This window comes from Gracilinanus agilis, chromosome 5, assembly GCF_016433145.1.
Source record: "Gracilinanus agilis isolate LMUSP501 chromosome 5, AgileGrace, whole genome shotgun sequence".
NCBI classification, from domain to species: domain Eukaryota; kingdom Metazoa; phylum Chordata; class Mammalia; order Didelphimorphia; family Didelphidae; genus Gracilinanus; species Gracilinanus agilis.
This window is the reverse complement of record NC_058134.1, coordinates 230,612,916-230,636,477: the sequence shown is the minus strand read 5'-3', so window position 1 is coordinate 230,636,477 and position 23,562 is coordinate 230,612,916. Positions and strand designations below refer to the sequence as shown.

Genomic DNA, 23,562 nt, shown 5'->3' with positions numbered 1-23,562 from the left:
GAACACGAGTTCATTTGAGTGGTGTGTATAAATGACTTATATCTGAGAATTAAAGCAAATCAAACCAACACATCCGAAGGGATTCACGACAAAAGTTTCATTCCCTGCGTAGAGTCATCATTTAAGTACTAAGAAGAAGGAGGTGAGCATTAAAAGCTTTAGGAGTCGTTATTGGGAAGGTAGAATTTATTCCCAGGAGCTCTTCCTCAATCAGTAATTATTTAGGCTTACTATGCACCAGGTCCTGGGGATTTAAGGGAAAGGCTTTGGTGAAAGAAAACATGGTTTCTGCCCTCAGAAGCTTACATTCTAACTGAGGAGATAAAGTGGATGCAAACAAAAAAGTAGAGTAATAATAATGAGAATAACTAGTCATTTTATTATACTTTAAGGTTTGCAAGGCACTTGACATGTATTACCGTGTTTAATCCTACTAGGTGCTACTGGAGATCACTTTTATAGGTCACGAAGTGGTCTGAGAATTGTGACTGGGTGGTGAGTCACAGAGCTAACAAGTGTGAAAGGGCAGAATGTGCACTTTCGTTTTCTTGACTCTAATTCATGTCCCTCCATGAGGCCACTAGCTGCCTAGGTCCAGGGAAGATGGCCCTGCTCCCACTCTTAGAATCCTGGTATTCCTTCCATGCCCAACGTCATTCCCTTCACTAAACCTTCACCAAACCTCCTCTTCTCTCCTCCTCTTTCATTTTCCTATTCAGAAAAATCGATGGGACCAATGTGGAAGAAGACAACATTGAGCTGAATGAAGAGGGGAGGCCAGTGCAGGCTCCAGCTCAGAGCCCCACTCGATGCGACTGCTACTGCTGTGGGATACCCAAGCGCTACATCATTGCCATCATGAGTGGCCTGGGTTTCTGCATTTCCTTTGGGATTCGGTGCAACCTCGGGGTTGCCATTGTGGAGATGGTCAACAACAGTACTGTGTACGTAGATGGGAAGCCAGAAGTCCAGGTAGGTACATGTTTTAGGGCATAAATTCATTCCTCCTGGAGTGGCTGGTTGGTTGTTGCCCCTCATACTAGAAGACTAAAATGACATCATTAGGGTGATGCCTTTTTACTTGAGTATAAATTGGATTCAAGTGAGGCAGAGCTGCTCAAAGTCACCATCCAGAGTCATCAAAGTCCTCACACTCACTTAACCAGTTTCAAACTGGATCCCTTTGATAAGATCCAGATAATGAGAGGGAATGCAATTCAGATTCTATGGAAAGATAGGGCTCCACTGATTATCCCATCCCACTTAAAAGTACCTGAGGGGGGAATGCAGCTCAGGTGGGGCAAACTTTCCACCTGCACAGGTAAGAACATTTCTTGTTTGACTTATTATACAAAGGTATTTATTAAGCTTCTGCTACGAGCCAGAGGCAGTGTGGTAGAGTGGAAAGAGAGCTGACCCGAAAGCCAGGAAGACAGAAGAAGAATTCAAGTGCCAGCTCTGATACCATATGGGAGTATGATTCTGGATAAGTCGTTTTACTGCTTTCTCTGGGCAAATCTCTAAAATGAAAAAAAAGGGACCTACATCGATAGAGGGAAGTTTTTCTCTTGGAAGTCCCTATGTTTCAACAGGACTGGAAAGCAGGTCATGTTGACCACAGCTCACCGATTTAGATCTGGAAAGGACAAGGAACCTAAAATATGGCAATTTGATGCCTTTTTTAGAGCAAGGCATTAAATCGAGGCAATATTTTTATAAAACCCTCACCTTCCATCTTAGAATCCATACTTAGTATTGGTTCCAAGGCAGAAGAGTGGTAAGGGCTAGGCAATGGGGGTGAAGTGACTTGCTCAGGGTCACACAGCTAGGAAGTATCTGAGTCTAAGTTGAGGCTGTCTTTAAAAAAATGGATAAACCAGAGTTGTTAATTCAGTCAACACAGCTATTTTGCAAAGCCCTAAGGATACAGAAAGGGCATCCTTGCCCTCGAGGAGCTTACTCCTCCATTCTAAAGGGAGCATATAGTAAGTGGTGGGCAGGTACATGACTCAGAATTCTGACAGTGCTGGGTCTGGAGTCAGAAAGTTCAGGTCAGTTGTTTTTCAGTCATGTCCAACTCTTCATGACTCCAAAGGATTTTCTTGGCAAAGATCCCGGAGTGGTTTGCCATTTCATTCTCCAGCTCTATTTACAGATGAGGAAACTGAGGCAGAGTTAAGTGACTTACCCAGGGTCACATAGCTAGTGTCTGAGGTCAGATTTGAACAGATGAGTAGTCTTCTTGATTTCAACCTCAATGATCTACCAGATCCACAGCACCACTTAGCTGTCCTGGAGTCAGAAAGACCTGCCTTCAAGACCTGAGTTCAAATTCGGCCTTACCTCATTGCAAATTGGTAAGATAATCAATTAGCATTTACTAAGTGCTGCTCTGTACCAGAAATTATGTGAACTATTTAGGAAAACAAGAAAGGGAAAAGACTATCCCTCCCCTCAAGGAAATTACAGTTTAATGAGGAAAACGCCAGGCAAACAACCATGTTCAAACAAGATATGCGTATAAGATAAATTGGGAATTATGGGGAGGATAGCTAGTATTAAGGGGGAATCTTGAAAAGTTCCTTATACAAAGTGAGACTAACTAAGACTTGAAGGAAGCACATAAGTGGTTAGGTAGGCTCTGAGAGTTTGAGTCACATCGTAAAAAAGAATATTAAATTTGGAATCATAGAATCTGTGTCAAATGGTAATTGATATGTATTATCTGTGATCTTGCTGAAGACCCTTCACCTCAATCCATGTTCCCTTGTATGTAAAATGTTCCTTACACCTGACATTTCATCTCCAGCCTCCATGCCTTTGCCTAAGCTGTTTCCCATCCCTGCGTCCTAATTACTGCCTTTTAGAATCTCTAGCTTCCTTCCACTCACAGCTCAGTCATCACCTCCCATAGGGGGATTTCCTAGGTGTCAGACTCTCTCCCTTTTGAAGTTTCTTGTTATTACTTTATATATTCTATCTTTGAATTTATTTTTATTAGGTAATAAAATATAAAATAAAACACAATAAATTTATTTCATTCATTTATTTGTTTTTATTTTTATTGAATAATATTTATTTTAAAAATATTTTATTTATTATATTTATATTTTAAATAGATGTACAGACACATCTATAGACACGTATGTCTACATATGTGTATGCCTGTATATTTGCATGTATATGTAATATATAGAAATATGTATGGGAATATGGCTAGTGCTCTATTCAAAATACAACAGATTAAAAAACCAAACCATTTTCATTGAGTAGTTGCCCACTTCTCCAGCGAGGGGAAGGGGGAGCCAGGATCCTTGTCTTCAGCCAGAAATGGCTGTCCCCAAACCGAGGCTGGCAAGGAGAAATGTTGAAAGGATCTTAGAGTTTCGATATGGAAACCCTTTATTCCAGACGGTCCCAGGTTTGGGGGTGATGAGATGCCCGGGCCAAGGAAAAACAAAGAGAGCCTTCCAGCTGCCAGTTTTTTTATCCCACCTTCTAGGAACTGCATCGTAGGCATTTTTGGAAGGCTCGTGCATATTAGCGTGGCTTCAGATGTGTATCGCATGTCTTATTTCAGTCCTTTGTTAGCGAGCCCACCTAATGAAAAGCCTTCTGCTGAGCCCCAAGAAAAAGGAGTGGTGGCTTTGTGTTTGTTTATTGCCTGGAAAGATAGATCGGGATCAATAGCATGGCTTTGTGGAAAGCCATTTTGATAAGCCCCCCAGAACAATGCCAGTGGGGGCTCTTCGGTTTCCTCGGTTCCAGGCCCCCCACCCTTGTCTCCACTGGAAAAGCCGATTCTAATTTAAGTATCCTCCACCAGCCTCTCTCAGGGTCTCAGCCACAGGCTTGGTAATATTTTGAGAACAAGAATCCGATTCTTGCTTTGGATGCTTTTGGAGGCTTGTTGCCCCCCCCCCCCGGGGATCCAGGGTGGTCTTCCTCCTTCATTCATTTCAATATTATCTTTACCATCGTTACTGACAATGTCAAAGAAAGAGGCAAATGATAATAATAAACAATAATAAGGATAAGGATGAGGATAGTTCACATTTAGGTAGGTGACCCTGGGCAAATTCTTTTACTTCCTCTGGGGCTCAGTTTCTTCATCTGTAAAATGGAAGGAGGAGGAAGGGTTAGACTAGATGGACTTTCTGGTTATGAACCCTCAGTTCTGTGTAGAATTTTTGTATTTTAGCTCATCTGATTGTCCTAACATCCCTGTGAATGATAATAGAGATAGAGCCTGGACCTTTGATTTCACTAGAATTCTTGTTGCTGTTCAGTCATTTTTCAGTCTTTTCCAACCCTTTGTGATCTCATTTGGAGTTTCCCTGGCAAAGATACTGCCATGGTTTGTAATTTTCCTTCTCCAGCTTATTTTCCAGATGAGGAAACTGAGGCAAATAGGGTTAAATGACTTGCCCAGGGTCACACAGCTAAGAAGTGTCTAGAACCAGATTTAAACTCAGGAAGATGAGTCTTCCTGACTCCAGGCCTGTGCGACCTAATTGCCTGTAACTTGGTATAAAAAGCTCCCAGGGGAGGAACCTCCCTTCACCAATGCAGATCACTACCTTCTCTGAGACTTATGTTCTTAGAGTGTGGTCTAAAGTCCTTAGAGGTTAAGTGAATTGCCTAGGAAGACACAGCTAGGATGTGTTAGAGGCAGGACTCGAACTTGGGTCTTTCCAAGACTAGAATGCTAGGCATCTTGCCGTGGGTTCTTTTTTTGCATCATACATCTTCTTAGCAGTGTGGGAAAGCTTATGGACCCCCCTCTCAGAATGAGGCTTTGTTGTTTAGATTCATAATTCAAAGAAATATTCTGTCTCAGTTAGAGGTTAATAAAGATAAAGATTTGTTTTTCGCATACAAGTTCATGGATCCCCTGAAGTCTATTGATGGACCAGTGGACCCCAGGTCAAGAACCCCCCTTGTATGGTGCCAGGATGCCTTGGTGAATGATAATAACCAACATTTAAGTAGCCTTTTAAGGAGTTCAAGTGGCTTTTTATACATTATTAAGTCATTTGATCCTCATGACAACTCTGAGAGGTAGGTACTATTATGATTCCTTGTGAGGAAACTGAGGCAAACAGAGTCTAGTGACTTGTCCAGGGTCATCTAACTGGTAAGTGTCTGAGATGCATCTGCTCATCTCAGTAGATCTACTGATCTAGAGATGTACTCTATCCACTGGGCCACCTTGCTCAGGGTTGCATCTTTGGTGAGATTAGAACCCAGATCTTTCTGATTCCCAGTTTAACTCTTCATGAGTGCTATTGTTAGCTCCATTACATAGATGAGAAAACCGAGGCTGGTGGAGGTCAGTCACTTGACCCCAGCCACACCTGGGATTTAGCCCCCCAAATCCTCCTGACCACAAATCTCAGGCATTGGAAGAAGATCCATTTCTGCCAAGCCTAGCAGACAAGAAAGGGTCCGATTTAGCCAAGGACGTTGGACATTGCGCCTGGGTGTGGGGTGGGGAAGACAGTCCTGGCTCACAACCAGACAGCAACCAAAATGACTTCATTGCCATAATGGAACGTGTTCAACCTCATAATGAAGCCTGAAATGTCTAAGTGAGAGAGGAAGGGCTCTGGGAAGCTGCTGACGTCTCCTTTGGCTGGTTTGTGCTGAAATCCTTTCTAGAGTCCGTCCAGAAAGGAGGAGAAACGCCACCCCGGGGACCCAGCCATGGGAAGAGCGTCTCGTCCAGGCTCTGGACTATTAGTCAGTTCAGCTCAGTCCAGTGTTTGCTCTGGGTACTCTCTGTTTAAATCTCATGGGCAAGTATGTAAAATAAAATAAAATGTGAGGCAAGTTTAGAATACCCAGAGCTGCGTGTTCAGGATCATTTTAAGGCTGATCTACCCCCCAATACCCTGAATTTCTGTAGCACTCTCAATTCAATCCAGCAGGTAAGTATCAAACAACAGGTAGGATTGGGACAGTTAGGTGGCACCACAGTGCCCATCCTCTTCCTGAGTTCAAATCTGGCCTCAGACACTTAAAAAGTGGGTGACCCTGGGCAAGTCATTTAACTCTACCTCAGTTTCCTCATATGGAAAATGAGATAGAAAGGAAATGGCAAACCACTCCAGTATCTTTGCCAAGAAAACCCCAAATGAGGTCAGAAAGTATCTTAAAGATGAATATTAATTATCATTTGACAAATGAGGGGATTGAGGCGCTGGATCTCAGGTATGACTTTGTACAAGTAATTTAACTTACCTGAGTCTCAGTATGTGAAATGAGAAGACTGAATTGAATGGTCTTGGAGGTCCCTTTTAGATCTAGATCTAGATCTATTGGTCTATGACTTGTGTTTTTTCTTTGAACTCCTAACCTCATTGAGTCACTCTGTGTTTCTTTACCTTTTGATGTCATGTTTGTTCAGGAATGTCTGAATCTTCATGACCTCTTTTGGGGTTTTCTTGGCAAAGATACTGGAGTGGTTGGCGATTTCCTTCTCCAGCTCATTTGACAGATGAGGCAAAGAAGTGACTTATCCAGGGTCACAAGGCTTGTAAGTGAATGAGGTTGGTTTTGAACTCAGAAAGATAAGTCTTTCAGACTCTAGACCAGGCTCTCTGTGTACTTTGGTGCCACTTAGCTACTCCTGATGTTATAGATTCCTTTGGAAATTTAGTGAAGCCTCTAGTCTAGATCATTCTACAGAATCACATTTTTAATGCAGAACATAAAATACCTAGGCTTACCCAGGAAATACCTATGATGAAATGAAGTTATCAGGATATTAATAACAGGTTTGTGGTCCCCTGGTGAAAATTCCCCAAATAGACCAGTCAGTGAAAGTGGTTATCAGGCTTTTGATGATAAACAAATCCCCGACTGTTATTTTTTTCTCATTCACAGAAAGCACAATTTAACTGGGACCCAGAGACAGTAGGACTTATCCATGGATCTTTTTTCTGGGGCTATATTGTGACACAAATTCCAGGAGGCTTCATCTCAAATAAATTTGCTGCAAACAGGTAAGAATCCTGAAATAACACACTTGTCAGTTTTAAATTTAGCTTCTTGTGGCCACAAAGTATTTCCACCCAGTCCTCCCTCAGTATTTTTCTAGCAGTTCTTTCAAAGAGGACTATTGACATCAGAGGGTGATGTCTTGACTTGCCTATGAGCTGGATTGAAGTGAAGCAGCGTTATACAAAATCCTTGGCCTCACTCTCTTCCGGAATCATCAAAGAGAGGCTAGGGGCTCCCTGGAAGACTTAGTCCCCAGACTGTGGTTGTTGTTCAGTTGTTCTTATTGCATCTGACTCTTTGTGACCCCTTTTGGTGCTTTTTTTTTTGGCAAGGATACGACAGCGTTTTCCATCTCCTTCTTCAGTTTGTTTTTCAGATGAGGAAACTGAGGCAAAGAAGATTAAGTGACTTGTCCAAGGTCACAAAGATAGTAAGTGAATGAGGTTGGATTTGAATTCAGGAAGATGAGTCTTCCTAACTTCAGACCCAGCCCTCTATTCACTGCCCCACCTAGCTGTGATTCCCAGATATCCAATTCCAATATTTCCCTAGCTAAAGTAGTTCTCCTATCCTGTTTCTCTGACTAGTATTTACTATAATGAGCATCGAACTAGGAGAACATCTGGGGACCAGATCCAGCTGGGTCAGTAATTTGCTGTGTGACTTTGGGAAAGTCACTTCCCTAGGTCTCAGTATCTTCATCTGTAAAATGAACAAGTTGGACTAACTGAGCTCTAAAGTCCTTTCCAGCTCTAAATCTATGAATCTTATGGCTAAGCCTGAGTTACTTCGTCTCTCTTGGCTATAGTTTCACTCTGCTCTGCCCTGGCCACCATCCTTGAGCCGTATCATCTGTATTCTCACTATTATTCTCATCCTCCTCATCCATGTCCCACTGGAACCTAGGACTCACTCCAGGATCTTTGCCAAGAAAACCCTGAATGGAGTCACAAAGAGTCAGACGTAACTGAACAGTAACTAAACAAAAACAAACATTTATAGATGAGTTGTCGATCTTCACGGGTGAATGGAGTTTACATTCCCAAAGTTCTCCATATTGTAGGCATCTTGGTTCTGAACTGTAAATTCCTCCCCCTCCTCCCCCCTGAGCATTAGAATCTGTATTCCATTGGGTTCATTTCTTATGTGATACAGATGTTTGTTCTTCCCTCCAGAGTATTTTTTTCTAATAACCATGTCTGTTAACCCCAAGTCTCTCTTTATTGCTTTCTCTTTGTAGGGTATTTGGAGCTGCTGTTTTCTTAACTTCCACCCTGAATATGTTCATCCCTTCAGCAGCCCGAGTACATTATGGCTGTGTCATGCTGGTCAGGATTCTCCAGGGGCTGGTGGAGGTACGAGATCCATTTTTTAATGCTTTTATATTTCGTTGGATAATGACATTTTAAAAAAATGCCATCTTTGGTGTCTTGATTCAATTTTGCTTTAAACCCTGACCTTTAGTCTTAGAATCAATACTGTGTATTGGTTTCAAGGCAGAAGAGTGGTAAGGGCTGGGCAATGAGGGTTAAGGGACTTGTCCAGGGACACACAGCTAGGAAGTGGTTGAGGCCAGAATTGACTCCAGGACCTCCTGTCTCTGAGCCTGGCTCTCAATCCATTGAGTCACCTAGATGCCCCAAATTCTTCATTTAAAAAAAAGTTTCAGCCAAATTCTCACCTTTCCCCCTTCTTGGCCCCTTTTGATTTGATTTTAAGATGGAAATTCCATGCCTGCTTTTCTGGTTTGCTATCTGTTTCACTTTTGTCTTTTATTCTGTCTGGCACATAGAAGGTATTTAATAAATACTTGCTTGCCATTTCTCTGCTTTTTTCCCCATTATTGAATAATTATTGAAGAATATTATTGAAGAAGTGAAATTATCTCCAAATGTCATTCTAAGATAAAACATAATGAATGGTCATTTCACATAGTATCATTAATTTAGAACTGGAAGGAACTTCAAAAGCCACCTTGCCTAATCTTCTCACTTTTACAGATGAGGAAACTGAGGTCTCTGGAGTAACTTGGCCATGGTAATCTAGGTAGAGACTTTCTGCAGCTCTGCTGCACTTAAATCCAACACCTCAAGATGTCATTGGTTCTCTTTGAAATGAAGGATGAACATCAAATTTGAACTCAGATCCTCCAACTCTGAATTTAACATTCTTTGCTCTGGGCCATAGATTGGATCCACAACCATAGCAATTTTTTTAAAAATTTAAACCTTACCTTCAATCTTGGAGTCAATACTGTGTATTGGCTCCAAGGCAGAAGAGTGGTAAGGGTAGGCAATGGGAGTCAAGTGACTTGGCCAGGGTCACACAGCTGGGAAGTGTCTGAGGCCAAATTTGAACCTAGGACCTCCCGTCTCTAGGCCTGGATCTCAATCCACTGAGCTACCCAGCTGCCCCCAGCCTTTAGAGGTAGAAGGGATTTGGGTGCCATTTAATTCTCCCTTTCTTCTCTTCTCTGCCCTCTCCCTATAATGTAATCCCTTCTACAACAAAGAGAGATCATCTGTTCTCTCTGGGCATTTCTTGTGGTGGGGAGCTCACCATAGCTGGAGGCTGCCCATTTTATTCCTGGCCTCTTTTAATTGTTAGTAAGCCCTTCCTCTTTTTGGTCAGGACTTGTGTTTCACTGGTAGGGAAGGTCCCTAGTGAGGAAATTACTTCCACCAATGAAGAAACTCCCTCTATTAATTCATCTCAGCAATTCTTCTATAGCAGAAGACCAAAGATTCAAAGCTGGATGGAATGTCAGAGTTCACATACTTCAACCCACTCATTTTTATAGATAAGGGAATTTAGGCCATATTTATTTTTAAATATTTTTAAAATATTTTTAAATGTAAGTTATTTTAATTGAGTTAATAATTAATAACAAATTAAAAATTAAGTTAGGTATGTAAGTTTTCCATATGATAAGCATCAGAGATGGGAATGTATGGTTTTAAAAGTTAATTGACAAAGGGCTGCTGGGTAGCAGAGTGGATAGAGTTAGAGTCAGGAGGACATGGGCTCAAATATGGCTTCAGATATTTCCTACTTGTGTGACCCTTAGGCAAGTCACTTAACCCCTGTTGCCTAGCTCTGACCACTCTTATGTCTTGGAATTGATGCTAAGACAGACTTAAGAGTTTTAAATCTGTATCTACACACACACGCTCATTTTTATTTTAAAAGAAGTCAATTGACTTGCCCAAGTCACAAAACCAATTTGTTTCAGAAATAGTCCTCAAATCCCTTTCTTCCTAACTCAGGTTAGCTCTTTATCCTCTTTGTAAAGCTACCTTCCCCAATTCCTTCCATATATTGTGTCACATCTGCCTTTCCATAACTCAGGAGCTAGGTAGTAGAGTATATAAAGTGCTGAATTTGGCATCAATAAGTCTTCAGTTCATATCTTGCCTTACACATGCAGCTGTGTGATCCTTATTGTTGCTGTTGTTCAGTCATGTCCAACTCTACATTGGCCATTTCCTTCTCCAGTGTTTCCCCATTTTATAGATGAAGAACTGAGGCAAATAGGGTGAAATGACTTACCCAGTGTCATACTGCTAGTACATGTCTGAGGCTGAATTTGAATTCAGATCTTCCTGATTGCAGGGCTGGTGCTCTATCCATTGGGCCACCTACTTCTCCTGTGACGCTTTGCAAGACATTCAACTACTTTCTGCTTGATGTTCCTCATATTTAAAAAGAGAGTGGGACTCAGTGGCATCTCAAGTCCCTTCCAGCTCCACAAGTTATGCTCTTACAAATTTTAGTCAGTTGCTCCTAGTTCTCCCCAAGTGGCCAAGCAGAATGAATCAACTACATAATAACTCTTCAAAAGCTTGAGGAAGACTATCATGAATTTTCTCTTGTCCAGCATCCCCCAATCCTTCAAAGTATGACCTCTCTGCACCTAAGCTGCCTTCTTTTCTAGCTTATTAAGATGTGGTGCTCAGAATTGCACTCACTCCTCTAGGCACTCGGCTAGTACAAGAATGTTTCTGCAAAGCATCGATTGTTATATTTAGAAGGGATCTTTGCAGTGTTTATATCATTTAAGTCCAACTGTTCATTTAAGCAATGGAGCCGAGAGAAATTAAGCAAAGCCCCCAGTTCCATTTCAGTATTCCTCACACATAAGCTTCTGTTTTTGTGAGCTGATAATAATTAAAATGGAATGACTGAGTATTTGACATAGTCTAAAATTAATGGCTTGTGTCAGATAAAGGGGAGACGAAGTTAGAAAATAAGTGAAATGGGGGCAGCCAGATAGCACAGTGCATAGAGTGCCAGGTCTGGAGTCAGGAAGACCTGGGTTCAAATCTAATCTCAGATATTTCCTAGTTGTGTGACCCTAGGCAAGTCACATAATCCCCATTGCCTAGCCCGGACTGCTCTTCTGTCTTAGAATTGATTCCAAGAGAGAAAGTTTTAAAAAGTTTTAAAAGCTTTAAAAAAAATAAAAGGAAAGAAGTGAAATGGAATGAAATGAAATAATGCATTTTTGACATATTTTATAGGGTGTCACTTACCCAGCATGCCATGGGATGTGGAGTAAGTGGGCACCCCCATTGGAAAGAAGCAGACTGGCAACTACCTCGTTCTGCGGTAAGTACCTTAGGATTATGAAAAAAAATTTAAAAAGTATCTATTGGCATCATTTTGTTTTTTCCATTGTCTATTTCAAGTATATTTATTCTCCTTCCTTCACTAGTGAGCCATCTTTTCTAGCAAAGAATAAGAGAGACAGAGAGAGAGAGAGAGAGAGAGAGAGAGAGAGAGAGAGGAAGTGAGTGAGTGTCTGGGAAAATCAGCCAAAACATCAGGGGAGACTGACAGTATAGATAATATTCTCCACCATGGTCCTCTACCTCTGGAAAGAGAGAAGAACATTTTCTCTACTCTGTCATGACCAAGATGTTTGGTCCATATGAGTGAACAATGTCTGCTTTCAGTTTTTATTCTTCCTGTCAATATTGCCACAGTCATTGGGTATATGCTATTCTTCATTCTGCTTAGTTCACCTTGTATCCATTCATACGTGTCTCTTCCTACTTCTCTGAAGTATAAGGAGGTTCTTGTGGAACTAAGAAGGAACCTTAGAAATCAATGAGTTCATTATTGTTGTTTAGTTGGTTTTAGTCATGTCCTACTCTTCTTGGGCTCATTTGAGATTCTTGGCAAAGATACTGGAGTGGTTTACTATTTCCTTCTCCAGTTCATTTTACAGATGAAGAAACTGAGGCAAACAGGGTTAAGTGCTTAGGGCCACACAACTAACCAGTGTCTGAGGCCAGCACGGGTCTTCCTGATTCCAGGCCCAGCACTCTTATCTATTGTGCCATCTAGCTGCCCCCTCGTTTTACAGAAGGAGAAATTGAGGCACCAAAAGAGTAAGTAATTGGCAAAGAGACTCCAGTGTGGGATGATGGAAAAGAGCTCTAGATTTGGAGGTGCGAACCTTTGCCACTTACTGCTTGGCTCATATAGGTGACTCTTTTCTCATGCTGGGCCTCAGTATCCCTACCTGTAGAATGACAAGGTAGATCCCATGAAGTCATGTCTCAGAGAGTTAGTAGCAGGGCTCGAATTTGAATCCAGATATCCTTACCCTCGATCCATTGTTCTTTGCACAACACTTTTATATTTCTAATATATTCTTATTATTTTTCAAGGTATTTTAATATTTTTTCCATTGATGTATTTAGCACAAATAAAGAGCAAAGGAAATCTTGGCAAGACCCTAGACAGGGGGAATCACTTTTAAGCTGGAATCCCCCACTCCCACAGGAAGGAAGTCCCTCCTCTCCTAACCACTGCTCCAGAAAGTAGCCTCCCCAGTCACCTTAGTGTTCCTGTGCCCCCCAAAGGGCTTGCTTGGGCAGTAACTCTATTTATTCCAGTGAGGGAATGTTTCATGTTTTCTTCCATACTCTTGTTGGAGTGGGGAATGTTTTGAAATGCTCATTGGAATGCAAATGGAATCTCTTCTCGTGACCCATTCCAGAGAGAACCTGCATGTCAGGTTTCTTTATGTATTCTCCTAGCTTTTTTCACTTTTGCATTTGGGCAGGGATTTTGTCCCTGTTAATTTTTAAGTCCCTTTTTAACTTTTTGCTGTCTAGATTCTTCTCCACAGAAGCAGTGTGGTATGGTACCCAGAGATCTGGTTTTAAGGTCCAGACACTTCTCGTTAAGTCATTTTGGTCATGTCTGACTCTTGGTGACCTCATTTTGGAATTTTCTTGACAAGAACACTGGAGTAGTTTGCTATTTCCTTCTCCAGCTCATTTTATAGATGAGGAAACTGAGACCAACAGGGTGAAGTGACTTACCCAGGGTCACACAGATAGTATGTGTCTGAGACTGGATTTGAACTCAAGTCTTCCTGACTATAGACCTGGTGGTCTATCCATCGCACCAGTTAGCTGCCCCTGCCAAGCACGTACCACCTCTATCGATAGAGAGCATTTCTTCACTTGGATAGCTCCGTAAGCTAATAAAACCACCGATTTGCTTCTTATCCTTTCTAATTAGAATGATCTATGCCCAGGACCAACTCCATATGGAAAGTACCATTGGGTTCCACCTGCCCTTCAGCTCAAGTAGACCCTTGATATATAATTTCTTCCATAGACTTTCTTTTGTATGTCTCTTGTTGCTCTGTGTTGACTAAAGGGGAGTTACCAACAACCACTCCTACCTCCTGGCTGCATTGCGCAGCCTTTTAAAGGGAAGACCTAGAAAATGATTGAGCTCCAGAGAAGAACTATTAAGCAAAGGTCAAGTGCCTGCTATGTTCTGGCTAAGGTGTGGCCTTATCTTAAAGCATTATCAGAACTGGAAATGTTCCCAAAGCCATCTCACCCAACCCTTATTCCAGGCTCATAGCAACCTATTAAGTTCTGAAACACCAAAATCCTCCTCTTGGATGAAAATTGGTGGTCGTCCCAACTGACCTTATTCTTCAGCCTCATAAAGCTCTCTAGTTTTTTTTTTATTGTTGCTCATCCACTTCAGTCATGCCATTTGGGGTTTTCTTGGCAAAGATGCTGTAGTGCTTTATTGTTTCTTTCTCCAGCTCATTTTATAGAGAGGCAAACTGAGACAAAAAAGGTTAAGTGTTGTGCCCAGCATCACACAGCTAATATGTGTTTGAGGCTGAATTTGAACTCAGATCTTCCTGACTCTATGACCAGCACTCTATCAGCTGTGCCCCCTCGCTGCCCCTGGTCTTTTTAATTCTTAATAATTAACCATCTCGATTTTAGATTTATTTGCCTCTCTACCTGGCCTGCACCTCATACATAGTCAACTAATTCATTGATGAAATTGCTGCCACTCTAGAATCCTTGGACTTTCTGCCAATCCTGCCTTGCCAGTCCCCAGCTCTAAAGAGCTTCCACTGTATGATGTCTATGTTTTTACTCTATAGTTATTGGAGAAAAGTTGGTTTATTATGTCAGTGAAGTCCTCTATAATCACAATTTACTGAATCTCAAATGGCTTCCCCCTCTCCACCTTTTTAATCTGGGAAAGCCAGTCATTTGTCTCTTATCATCCATTTATCCCATTCCATGAAGTACTTTCTTTATTCCTCTCCAGCTTCCTTGGGGCCTTGGGCTCCATCACCTGATCCATTCCTAGCAGGTGACCTTATACCTTCTACTGAGATCGAGGCTATCTAACCTGAATTCCTTCTGCTGCCGTTCTCTGCTGCAGAATCTCTATGTTTTTGCTCAGTAGACTCGATGATCTCCAAAAGCACTTTTAACTTTTAATCAATAATTCCTCATCATCTTACATCTGTGTGACCCTAAGCAAGTCATTGAATCTCTGTTTGCCTCTGGAGATACCCAAGTGTCTGTGCCAAGAAAACCCCTGTATTTTTTTTAACTCTTACCTTCCATCTTGAAGTCAATACTGTGTATTAGCTCCAAGGCAGAAGAGTGGTAAGGGCTAGGCAATGGGGGTCAAGTGACTTGGCCAGGGTCACACAGCTGGGAAGTGTCTGAGGTCAGATTTGAACTTAGGACCTCCCGTCTCTAGGCCTGGCTCTCAAACCACTGAGCTACCCAGCTGCCCCCAAAACCCCTGTATTGACAGTATTGAGGTGCTATGATCCATAAGATCATGAAGAATCAGACACGACTAAACATAATTGTTTCATAGTTGTCTAACCTGGGAAAGTCACTTCACCTTACCATGCTTCAGTTTCTTCATGAGGAGGTTGGACTACAGAACCTTTACAATCTCTTTCAACTCTAAGTCCATGATCTGAAAACATAACTGGGCAAATCACTAATCTTCCCTCAGCCTCAACTTCCTCATATGTAAAATGAGGGGATCTTCTAAAGTCCCTTTCAACTCAAAATCTTAATGCATGATTAACTATTATTAATCCATGATTCCAATTGCCCCTTCTTCATCCTCAGCCTTTCCCTCTTTACTAGCTTCTTTCCATCTCCCTTGAAATATGCTCTCTTCTCTCTATTAAAAAAATTCTTTATCTCTATATTCTTAAATTCTGTTCCAAAAGTTCACTTACTTGATGAACTTTTTTCTTTTTTTTGAAAAAAAAAATATCCCTTACCTTCCGTCTTAGAATCAATACTGTGTATTGTTCTAGGGCAGAAGAGTGGTAAGGGTAGGCAATGGGGGTTAAGTGACTTCCCCAGGATCACACAGCTACAAAATGTCTGAGGTCAGATTTGAACCCAGGATCTCCTATCTCTGGACATTACTCTCAATCCACTAAGCCACCCAGCTGCTCCATTAACTTCTTTTTTCTTCAAAAAGTATTTATTTCACAAGTATTTATTGTCTCCCCTTTCCACCGTACCCACAACTGAACAATAAAAGAAAAAACAAATCCCTCATAACAAACATGACTAGTTCAACAAAACTTGTCCAGAAATGCATGTCTCATTCTGGGTTTTCAGTCCATCTTCTCTTTGAGTGTTGTGTTTCATTCTTAGTCCTCCGGACTCATAGTTTGACATTGCATTGATCAGTGTTAGAGTTTTTTCAGCGCTGTCTTTCTCTCTAGTGTTGTTTGCCTTGGATAAAGTGTTCTCCAAGTTCTACTCACTTTACCCTGCATCAGTTCATAGTGGTCTTCTCATTTCCCTCTGAAATTGTCCATTTCGTCATTTCCAATGGTCAATAATATTCCATTTTATTCATATATCACAATTTAACCATTTCCTAATAGGAGGGCACCTCCTTAATTTCTAGGTTTTGACTACTATGAAAAGAATTGCTCTCGATATTTTGTAGACATGGGTCCTTTTCCTCCTACTTTAATATATTTTTGGAATATAGACCTAGTGGTGGTGTTGCTGAGTTAGATGGTTTGGTAATTTGGATTTATATGGAATTATATGGAATTATAGTTCCAAAATATTTTCCAGAATGTGTAGGCTAGTAGTTCTACCAAGAGTATGTGTGTTTCCCATTCCATCTCACTACAGTTCTTAAAAGAGATGCTTATCTGTCTTTAACACCTTTCCAAACCCTTGTTCTTTGGCTTCTGTCTCCATTATATGCCAGGTATTTTGCTCCCATTCACTAGGAGACCTTTTACATTCTTCTGGGAAGCTCCTTGAATTCCTGCCTTGTCCCAACCCAATAGTCCTTGACAACATTTGCATTGCCTTGTAGTAGATATTCTGGAGCATGTGGCTCTTAACTATACCTTTGACAGAAGATTGGATCCTACTTAGGAAGATAGGCTTAAGTTGAATCATCTGCCTAATCATATCTGTGGATCTGCTTACTGCCAACTGTTGGCATGAATTCTCAGCTTGGGATTGTGGGGTTTGAGACTGGGATAGAGATAGGACCTAGAGATAGAGATTTGAGATGAATCAAAATAAGAGATCAGAATTATGGGAATGGAGGAAATCAATAAGTAAGAAGAACCTTTCAAGTTTCATTGTTGTTTGCTCTTCGAAAGTCAGATACTTCTTATCCATGGTCAAGGGTAAGTCTCAGATTAGAGTTTTTCAATTGAGTTAATATTTATTGGAAATTCACAGGATACCCATCACTAAGCTAGGAAATATGGTATTAAGAGAACACGGAAAATGAATCAATGCCCTGTAGGACTCACAATCTTGTCTAGACAAGATAAAGAGCCAGAAGAGATAAGTATTTACCAGGTTAAATGGTGAAATAAGCAGGTTGCATGGGAAGGAATGCTACACTTGAATGATGAACTCAATGAAGTGGTTGGGGTGCTGGCCTGGGAGTCAGGAAGACTTTGGTTCAAGATTCACCTCACGTATTTCCTAGCTGGGAAAGTAATTTTACTTCTCCGTGGCTCAGTTTCTTTTTCTGTAAAATTAAGGCATTAGACTCACTGGCCACCAAAGTCCCTTATAGTGACAAGTCTATAAGTCTATATTCTGACTCCGACACTTAATAGTGGTATGACCTTAAGTAAGTCACTTCCCTGCTGCATACCTCAGTTTTGCCATCTATAAAATGAGGAGGTTGGACTTGACCACCTCCAAAAGGTCTTCCAAATATAAATCTATGACTTAAGAATATTAATAATAGCCAAAATTTATATAGAACTTTTAAGATTTGCAAAATGCTTTATCCACATCATCTCACTTGATCTTTACTGCAACACTAGGAAAAGTACACATTATTCTCCTCATTTTATAGATGAGGAAATGAGTTGTTTGGGTGTTTTTTAATCATATCTGACTCTTTGTGACCCCATTTGGGGTTTTCTTGGCAGAGATACTGGAAAAGTTTTCCATTTCCTTCTCCAGCTCATTTTCTGGATGAGGGTTAAGTGACTTGCTCAGGGTCACTGAGCCAGCTAACTGTCTGAGGCCAGATTTGAACTCACAAAAGTGATTCTTACTGATTACAAGCCCTGCCAGGCCCTATCAACTGTGCCAACTAGCTTCCCCCCAAAATGAATATATAAGTATATAATAAGTATATGTGTATAGATTTATAGATATGTATAGATACTATAGGTAATATCTAGTATAGGTGAGTAAAATAATTTGCCTACAGTCACATAACAGGATTGTGACCCAGATCTTCCTGACTCCCAGTTCAGCATTCTAAGCTCTATACTGTGCTTCTTATGAATACTGGTTGCCACAAGAGAAGGAGGTTAGTGCAAAAGGCACCATTGGTGGGATACCATTGAGGAAAGATGATGAAGTAGATCATAGAAGGAAGAGATGGTGGAGAGGCAGAGATTTTGGGAGGGCTTTAGGATTTGGACTGCCACTTAGAGAATGGGAAAGGACCACTGGATAGCCATAATCCTAACCCTCTGAGAGCCAGTGGAAGCTTCATTCACCTGCCATGGGGGCCCTCGGTAAGCAGCACATGCCCTCTCTTCCTAATATCGCTTCTGGACTTTCTCCCTTTTATTTTCTCTCCATCCCTCCCTTGCCTTCAGTTAGCAATGGGGCTGGTTGGTCATTGACCAATCAGATCTTTTCATGGAATCCTTATTTGCATATATCAAGGTTCTGGTAAAAAAAATTCCCTTTGGGAAATGTGGCTCAAGGTTTATGGACTGACAGGGGTCATGGTATGGAGATAGATCTTAGGAAGCTGAGGAGATAAAGAGGCTACTGTATAACTATGATCAGTGAGTCCCACGTTTGAAGTTAGCAAAAATTATACGTCTAAATATATGTTTGCATAAGTCCATATCTAAATATGTTGAATTAAAAAAAAACAAAAACCTTTGCCTTCTGTCTTAGAATCAATAGTGTGTATTGGTTCCATCCCATCTCTAGACCTGGCTTTTACTCCAGTGAGCCACCTAGCTGTCCCCTAAATAGCTTTAATTAAAAAAAACAAACAAAAACTTTACCTTCCATCTTGAAATCAATACTGTGTATTGGTTCCAAGGCAGAAGAATGGTAAGGGCTAGGCAATGGGATCATCCAACTAGTAAGTGTCTGAAGTCGTATTTGAACCCAGGACCTCCCGTCTCTAGACCTGACTCTTAATCCACTGAGCCATTCAGCTGCTCCCTAAATAGATTTAATTTAATAGGGTAGTAACAAAACTTCTCTGCTTTACTGTGTCCCCTTCTAAGCTAATTTCTCTTCTATGTATTTTTCTAAAATGTTTCTTTGAAATTTGAATCCCCAAAGGGACCCTAGATAGGTGACTTAAACTCTTTGAAATTTAAGTTGCTTATCAGCACTTTAAGGCCACAAATATTTCTACCCATCTCATAAGGTGACCATGAAGAAAGCTTCGAGGATGCTAAAGCACTATAGAAAAACAAATTTTTATAACATCTCCCTAAGCGCATTAAAAAAAAATTCATACAGTCAATGACGATGCTCAGTTATTTTCCACTTGTGTCCGACCCTTTGTGAGTTGGGGTTTTCTTGGTGAAGATATTGGGGTGGCTTGTCTTTTCCTTCTCCAGATTAATACATGATAGATGAGGAAAATGGGGCAAATAGGGTTAAGTGACTTGCCCAGGGTCATGCAACTAGTAAGCATCTAAGATTAGTGAGTCAATAAACATTTAATAAAAATGAAGATGAGACGACCCCAGAATTTAGTGCTGGGAGGGACCTCTAAGATCACCTAATTGAAACTCCCATATATGTCTTTGGGAAACCCTCATGAAAATTCACTGTTTCCAATTTTTTAGAAACCTGTCTCTTAAGGGGTATGCCTGTTTCTGTGCTCCATCCTAAAAGTAGTTAGTCCCCCAGAAGACTAAAATAATCCAGAAAAAGTGGAAGCCAATGAGTTTGGAAATTCACACCTTTCTTCTTTTTGTATGGAAAGACCCAAGTTGCATAGCAGCACATCAGGTCCCTGGAAACTTAGTGTTTCTATTTGAACAATGAAGGAGGATGAAGACCATGCCCTGAGGTGATACAAGAGAAGGTGAGGAAGAGGGAGAGAGGGAATGGTTAGTGTTAAGTAATCTTATGGTAGATTCAGAAATATTTAGGCTCAACACTTTTAAAAAACTAAATCTATTTTTTATCATTAACTTAAATGGGCAGCCCAGTGGCACTGTAGATAGGAGTATGGTGCCTGGAGCCAAGAAGATTCATCTTCCCAAGTTCAAATCTGGTCTTAGACACTTAATAGCAGGGTGACCTTGTATAATCACTTCACCCTATTTGCCTCCGTTTCCTCATCTGTAAAATGAGCTGGAAAAGGAAATGGCGAGCTACTCCAAGAAAACCCCAAATGGAGTATTGAAGAGTCGATGAACAACGCTCATTATATAACCCATTTATAAGTTATTATTTATATATTTACATATTATATACATTTATATATATATATATTTATGTTATTTTCTCCATTTCAACATAAGCCCTTGATGTAGGGATTGTGTTTTCTTTGTATCTTCCCTCCTTACTACAGTGACTAATCCATCTTAGGCTCTTAATAAATGCTTTTTTATTGATTAATAAAAATTTTAAGGTGTCCATTAAGTGTAACAATGTAATCTTTTGCTTGTATCCCCTTCTGAACTTCTTTTTGCTCTCTTCTGTGTATTTTGAAATGTTTATTCGACATTTTAATTTCTTTTCTTCCTTCCAAATACTTTCCCTACCCTCCTCACCCTCTATGAGGTGAATGATATCTGAGGGGGCAGTGCTGGTTTTCCATCTTTGAAATCCCTCTTTGATGGTGTCATGGGAGTCAGCCTGGCCAGCACTCCAGTGATAAAGCCTTGTTGCTCAGAATTCAGTGCAGCTCTGCGTTTCTCTGACCTGACCCAACATACCTAGAAAGTGCTGATAATTTTAGAAGGTTGTGTTTCCCATTGTTCTCTTGTCCCTAGGTTCATATGCTGGGGCAGTGGTCGCCATGCCATTGGCTGGAGTATTAGTGCAATACATTGGATGGTCCTCAGTCTTTTATATTTACGGTGAGTTATTTTGTTTCATCAGTTTACCTTATTGGCTCAAAGAGATAATGTTTCAGTTCATTCATTCATTCATTCATTCATTCATTCATTTATTTATTTGTTTGTTTGTTTGTTTATTTTTTAATTTTTATTTAGAATATTTTCCCATAGTTACATATTTCATGTTCTTTCCCTCTCCCCCAAACCCCCCTAACCCCTCTTAGCCGATGCATAATTCCACTGAGTTTTACGTGTATTATTGATCAAGACCTAATTCCATATTATTGATAGTTGGACTAGAGTTATCGTTTAGTGTCTACATCCCCAATCATACCCCCATCAACTCATGTGTTGAAGCAGTTGTTTTTCTTCTGTGTTTCTGCTCCCACAGTTCTTCCTCTGAATGTGGCTAGTTTTCTTTCTCATAAGTCCCTCAGCCTTGCTCTGGATCCTTGCAACATTTCACTTTATTTGGTGTTTATCTAAGATTCTACTGTTGAAAAAGAGGAATAGTTCAGGAAAAACTCATTACATATATGGTATAAACCTGTCATACAACAGAAAGACAATCTAAAGATTTGTATTTTAAGTATCCAATTGGACATTTAAAAAAGATTTTTTAAAAAGCTCATTTAATTAATTAATTAATTAAGAATATTGAAATTAGACATTTTGAAATGAATACAGAAGTATTTTTATTTCTGTATCAGATCACCAAAAATAAACTGTTTCCTGTTAAGTGTTAAGAGACCTGCAACTATCAATAATATGGAAATAAGTTTTGACTGATCACACATGTTAAAACCAGTGGAAATGTGCATTGGATATGGATTGGGGATTGAAGGGGATGAAGGGGAAAGTAAAAACAAGAATCGTAACCATGGAAAATTTTTCTAAAAATATAAAATACTTAAATCTAAAAAAAAATAAAAGAGTCCTATGACCCCTGACTGTCATGATACTGCAACTTCTGACACAGGCAAAGCTGAGAAAACAGGAAACAGTTTAGCAGGTGTCATCAAGGAGGCAGTTGTCGATGGCCTGGTTCCCTGGTCATGGCAGCCTCGCCATTTTTAGGCTTTCTATACTTGAAACTTCAGCAGTTTACTCTATAGTCTGATGAATGAGACACTTCCTAGGAATATGCACACACACACACACACACACACACACACACACACACACACACACACCATAAGAAGCCACAGTGAGAGTCCCAAGGAAAGCCACAATGGTAACCATTCTTCCTAGAGCTAGACTCATCTGCTGCAAAGACTTTTCCCCTGGTTCTCTCATTCCACCTCCTATCTATACAATTAGCTCCATAGTCTAAGGACCAATTTTTGAAACATGAGACCAGGAGCCTGGGAGATCTTTGCTTCCATAAACTGCCTGCAGAGTGGCAGAGACCCTTTCTGGAGCTACGACAGTAGCTTCTACTTTCTCATTCCACAAAACAGTTTACCTTGGCATTTTAATTTTTTTAAACCCTTACCTTCTGTCTTAGTTCCAATTCTTTTTTTTTAAACCCTTAAACTTCCATCTTAGAATCAATACTGTGTATTGGCTCTAAGGCAAAAGAGTGGTAAGGACTAGGCAATGGGGGTCAAGTGACTTGCCCAGGGTCACCCAGCTAGGAAGTGTCTGAGGCCAGATTTGAACCCAGGACCTCCCATCTCTAGGCCTGGCTCCCAATCCATTGAGCCACCCAGCTGCCCCTCACTCCCCACCTTGGCTTTTTAATTTTGACAATACTGTGCAAAATTGTTTGGGACTATTAAAAAGCGTTTTCAAAATTGACTATTTAAAAGCAATGGAAGGAAATGAGAAGTGAGTGTTATTCTGTGTCCACCATTGTTTCTCCACACAGGGATGTTTGGGATTATTTGGTACATGTTCTGGTTGCTGCATGCCTATGAATGTCCTGCCTCTCACCCGACTATCTCCGAGGAAGAGCGCACTTACATAGAGACGAGCATAGGAGAAGGCACCAACCTGGTCAGTCTAAATGTAAGTATCACTAATGACCAGCTGAAGATTTCTGCTGGTGCCTAAAGAGCTCCCTTGAGAGGGAGAGGCTTCTCCCCACCAAAAACCTCATGGTTTTTCTTTTCTAGAAATTTAACACACCCTGGAAACGGTTTTTCACGTCGATGCCTGTTTACGCTATCATCGTGGCCAACTTTTGTCGGAGCTGGACCTTCTATTTGCTGTTGATCAGTCAGCCGGCTTACTTTGAAGAGGTCTTCGGCTTTGCAATCAGCAAGGTGAAAAGCAAAAGCACAACTTGGACGCTTAGGAAATGCTTCTGGGAACCATTTAGAGAAGACTTGGGCTGGAATCCCAGGACCGTTACTCATTCTAGCAGCCAGCTTTCCCATCCTCTGCCCTGGGGAGGGCCACACTCAGGATCAAATTCCTTTCTGTAGTGTCGGGTGGGGGATGTCCTGGATTTGGATCCAGAAAGTCAGGCTTCTATTCCCAGACCTGCTACTGCTCTGGTTGTGTGATGACATCGAGCAAATTGCCTAGACACTCTAAGCCTTGATTTTCTAATCTGCAAAGTGGGGATAATAATTCCTGCAGTTGTGAGGCTCTAGTGAGAGAAGATATGCTTTGGTCAATTTTAAGGCACAACACTCTGTATTCATCACCTCCATCATATCTTACATGCC

General features: G+C 40.8%; 1 protein-coding gene across 1 annotated transcript in view; it reads left to right on the top strand.

Annotated features, from left to right (window-relative positions):
• The first annotated feature begins 759 nt into the window (after positions 1 to 759).
• The window catches only part of SLC17A8 (solute carrier family 17 member 8), a 39,184-nt gene continuing 16,381 nt past the window's right edge, over positions 760 to 23,562 (top strand). Inside the window, exons 1-7 of the mRNA XM_044679156.1 lie at positions 760 to 972; positions 6,889 to 7,007; positions 8,246 to 8,360; positions 11,526 to 11,613; positions 20,822 to 20,908; positions 22,758 to 22,897; positions 23,005 to 23,154. Of these exons, the coding sequence (XP_044535091.1) occupies positions 859 to 972; positions 6,889 to 7,007; positions 8,246 to 8,360; positions 11,526 to 11,613; positions 20,822 to 20,908; positions 22,758 to 22,897; positions 23,005 to 23,154 (813 nt within the window). The 5' untranslated portion in view covers positions 760 to 858. The remainder of the gene's footprint in view (positions 973 to 6,888; positions 7,008 to 8,245; positions 8,361 to 11,525; positions 11,614 to 20,821; positions 20,909 to 22,757; positions 22,898 to 23,004; positions 23,155 to 23,562) is intronic.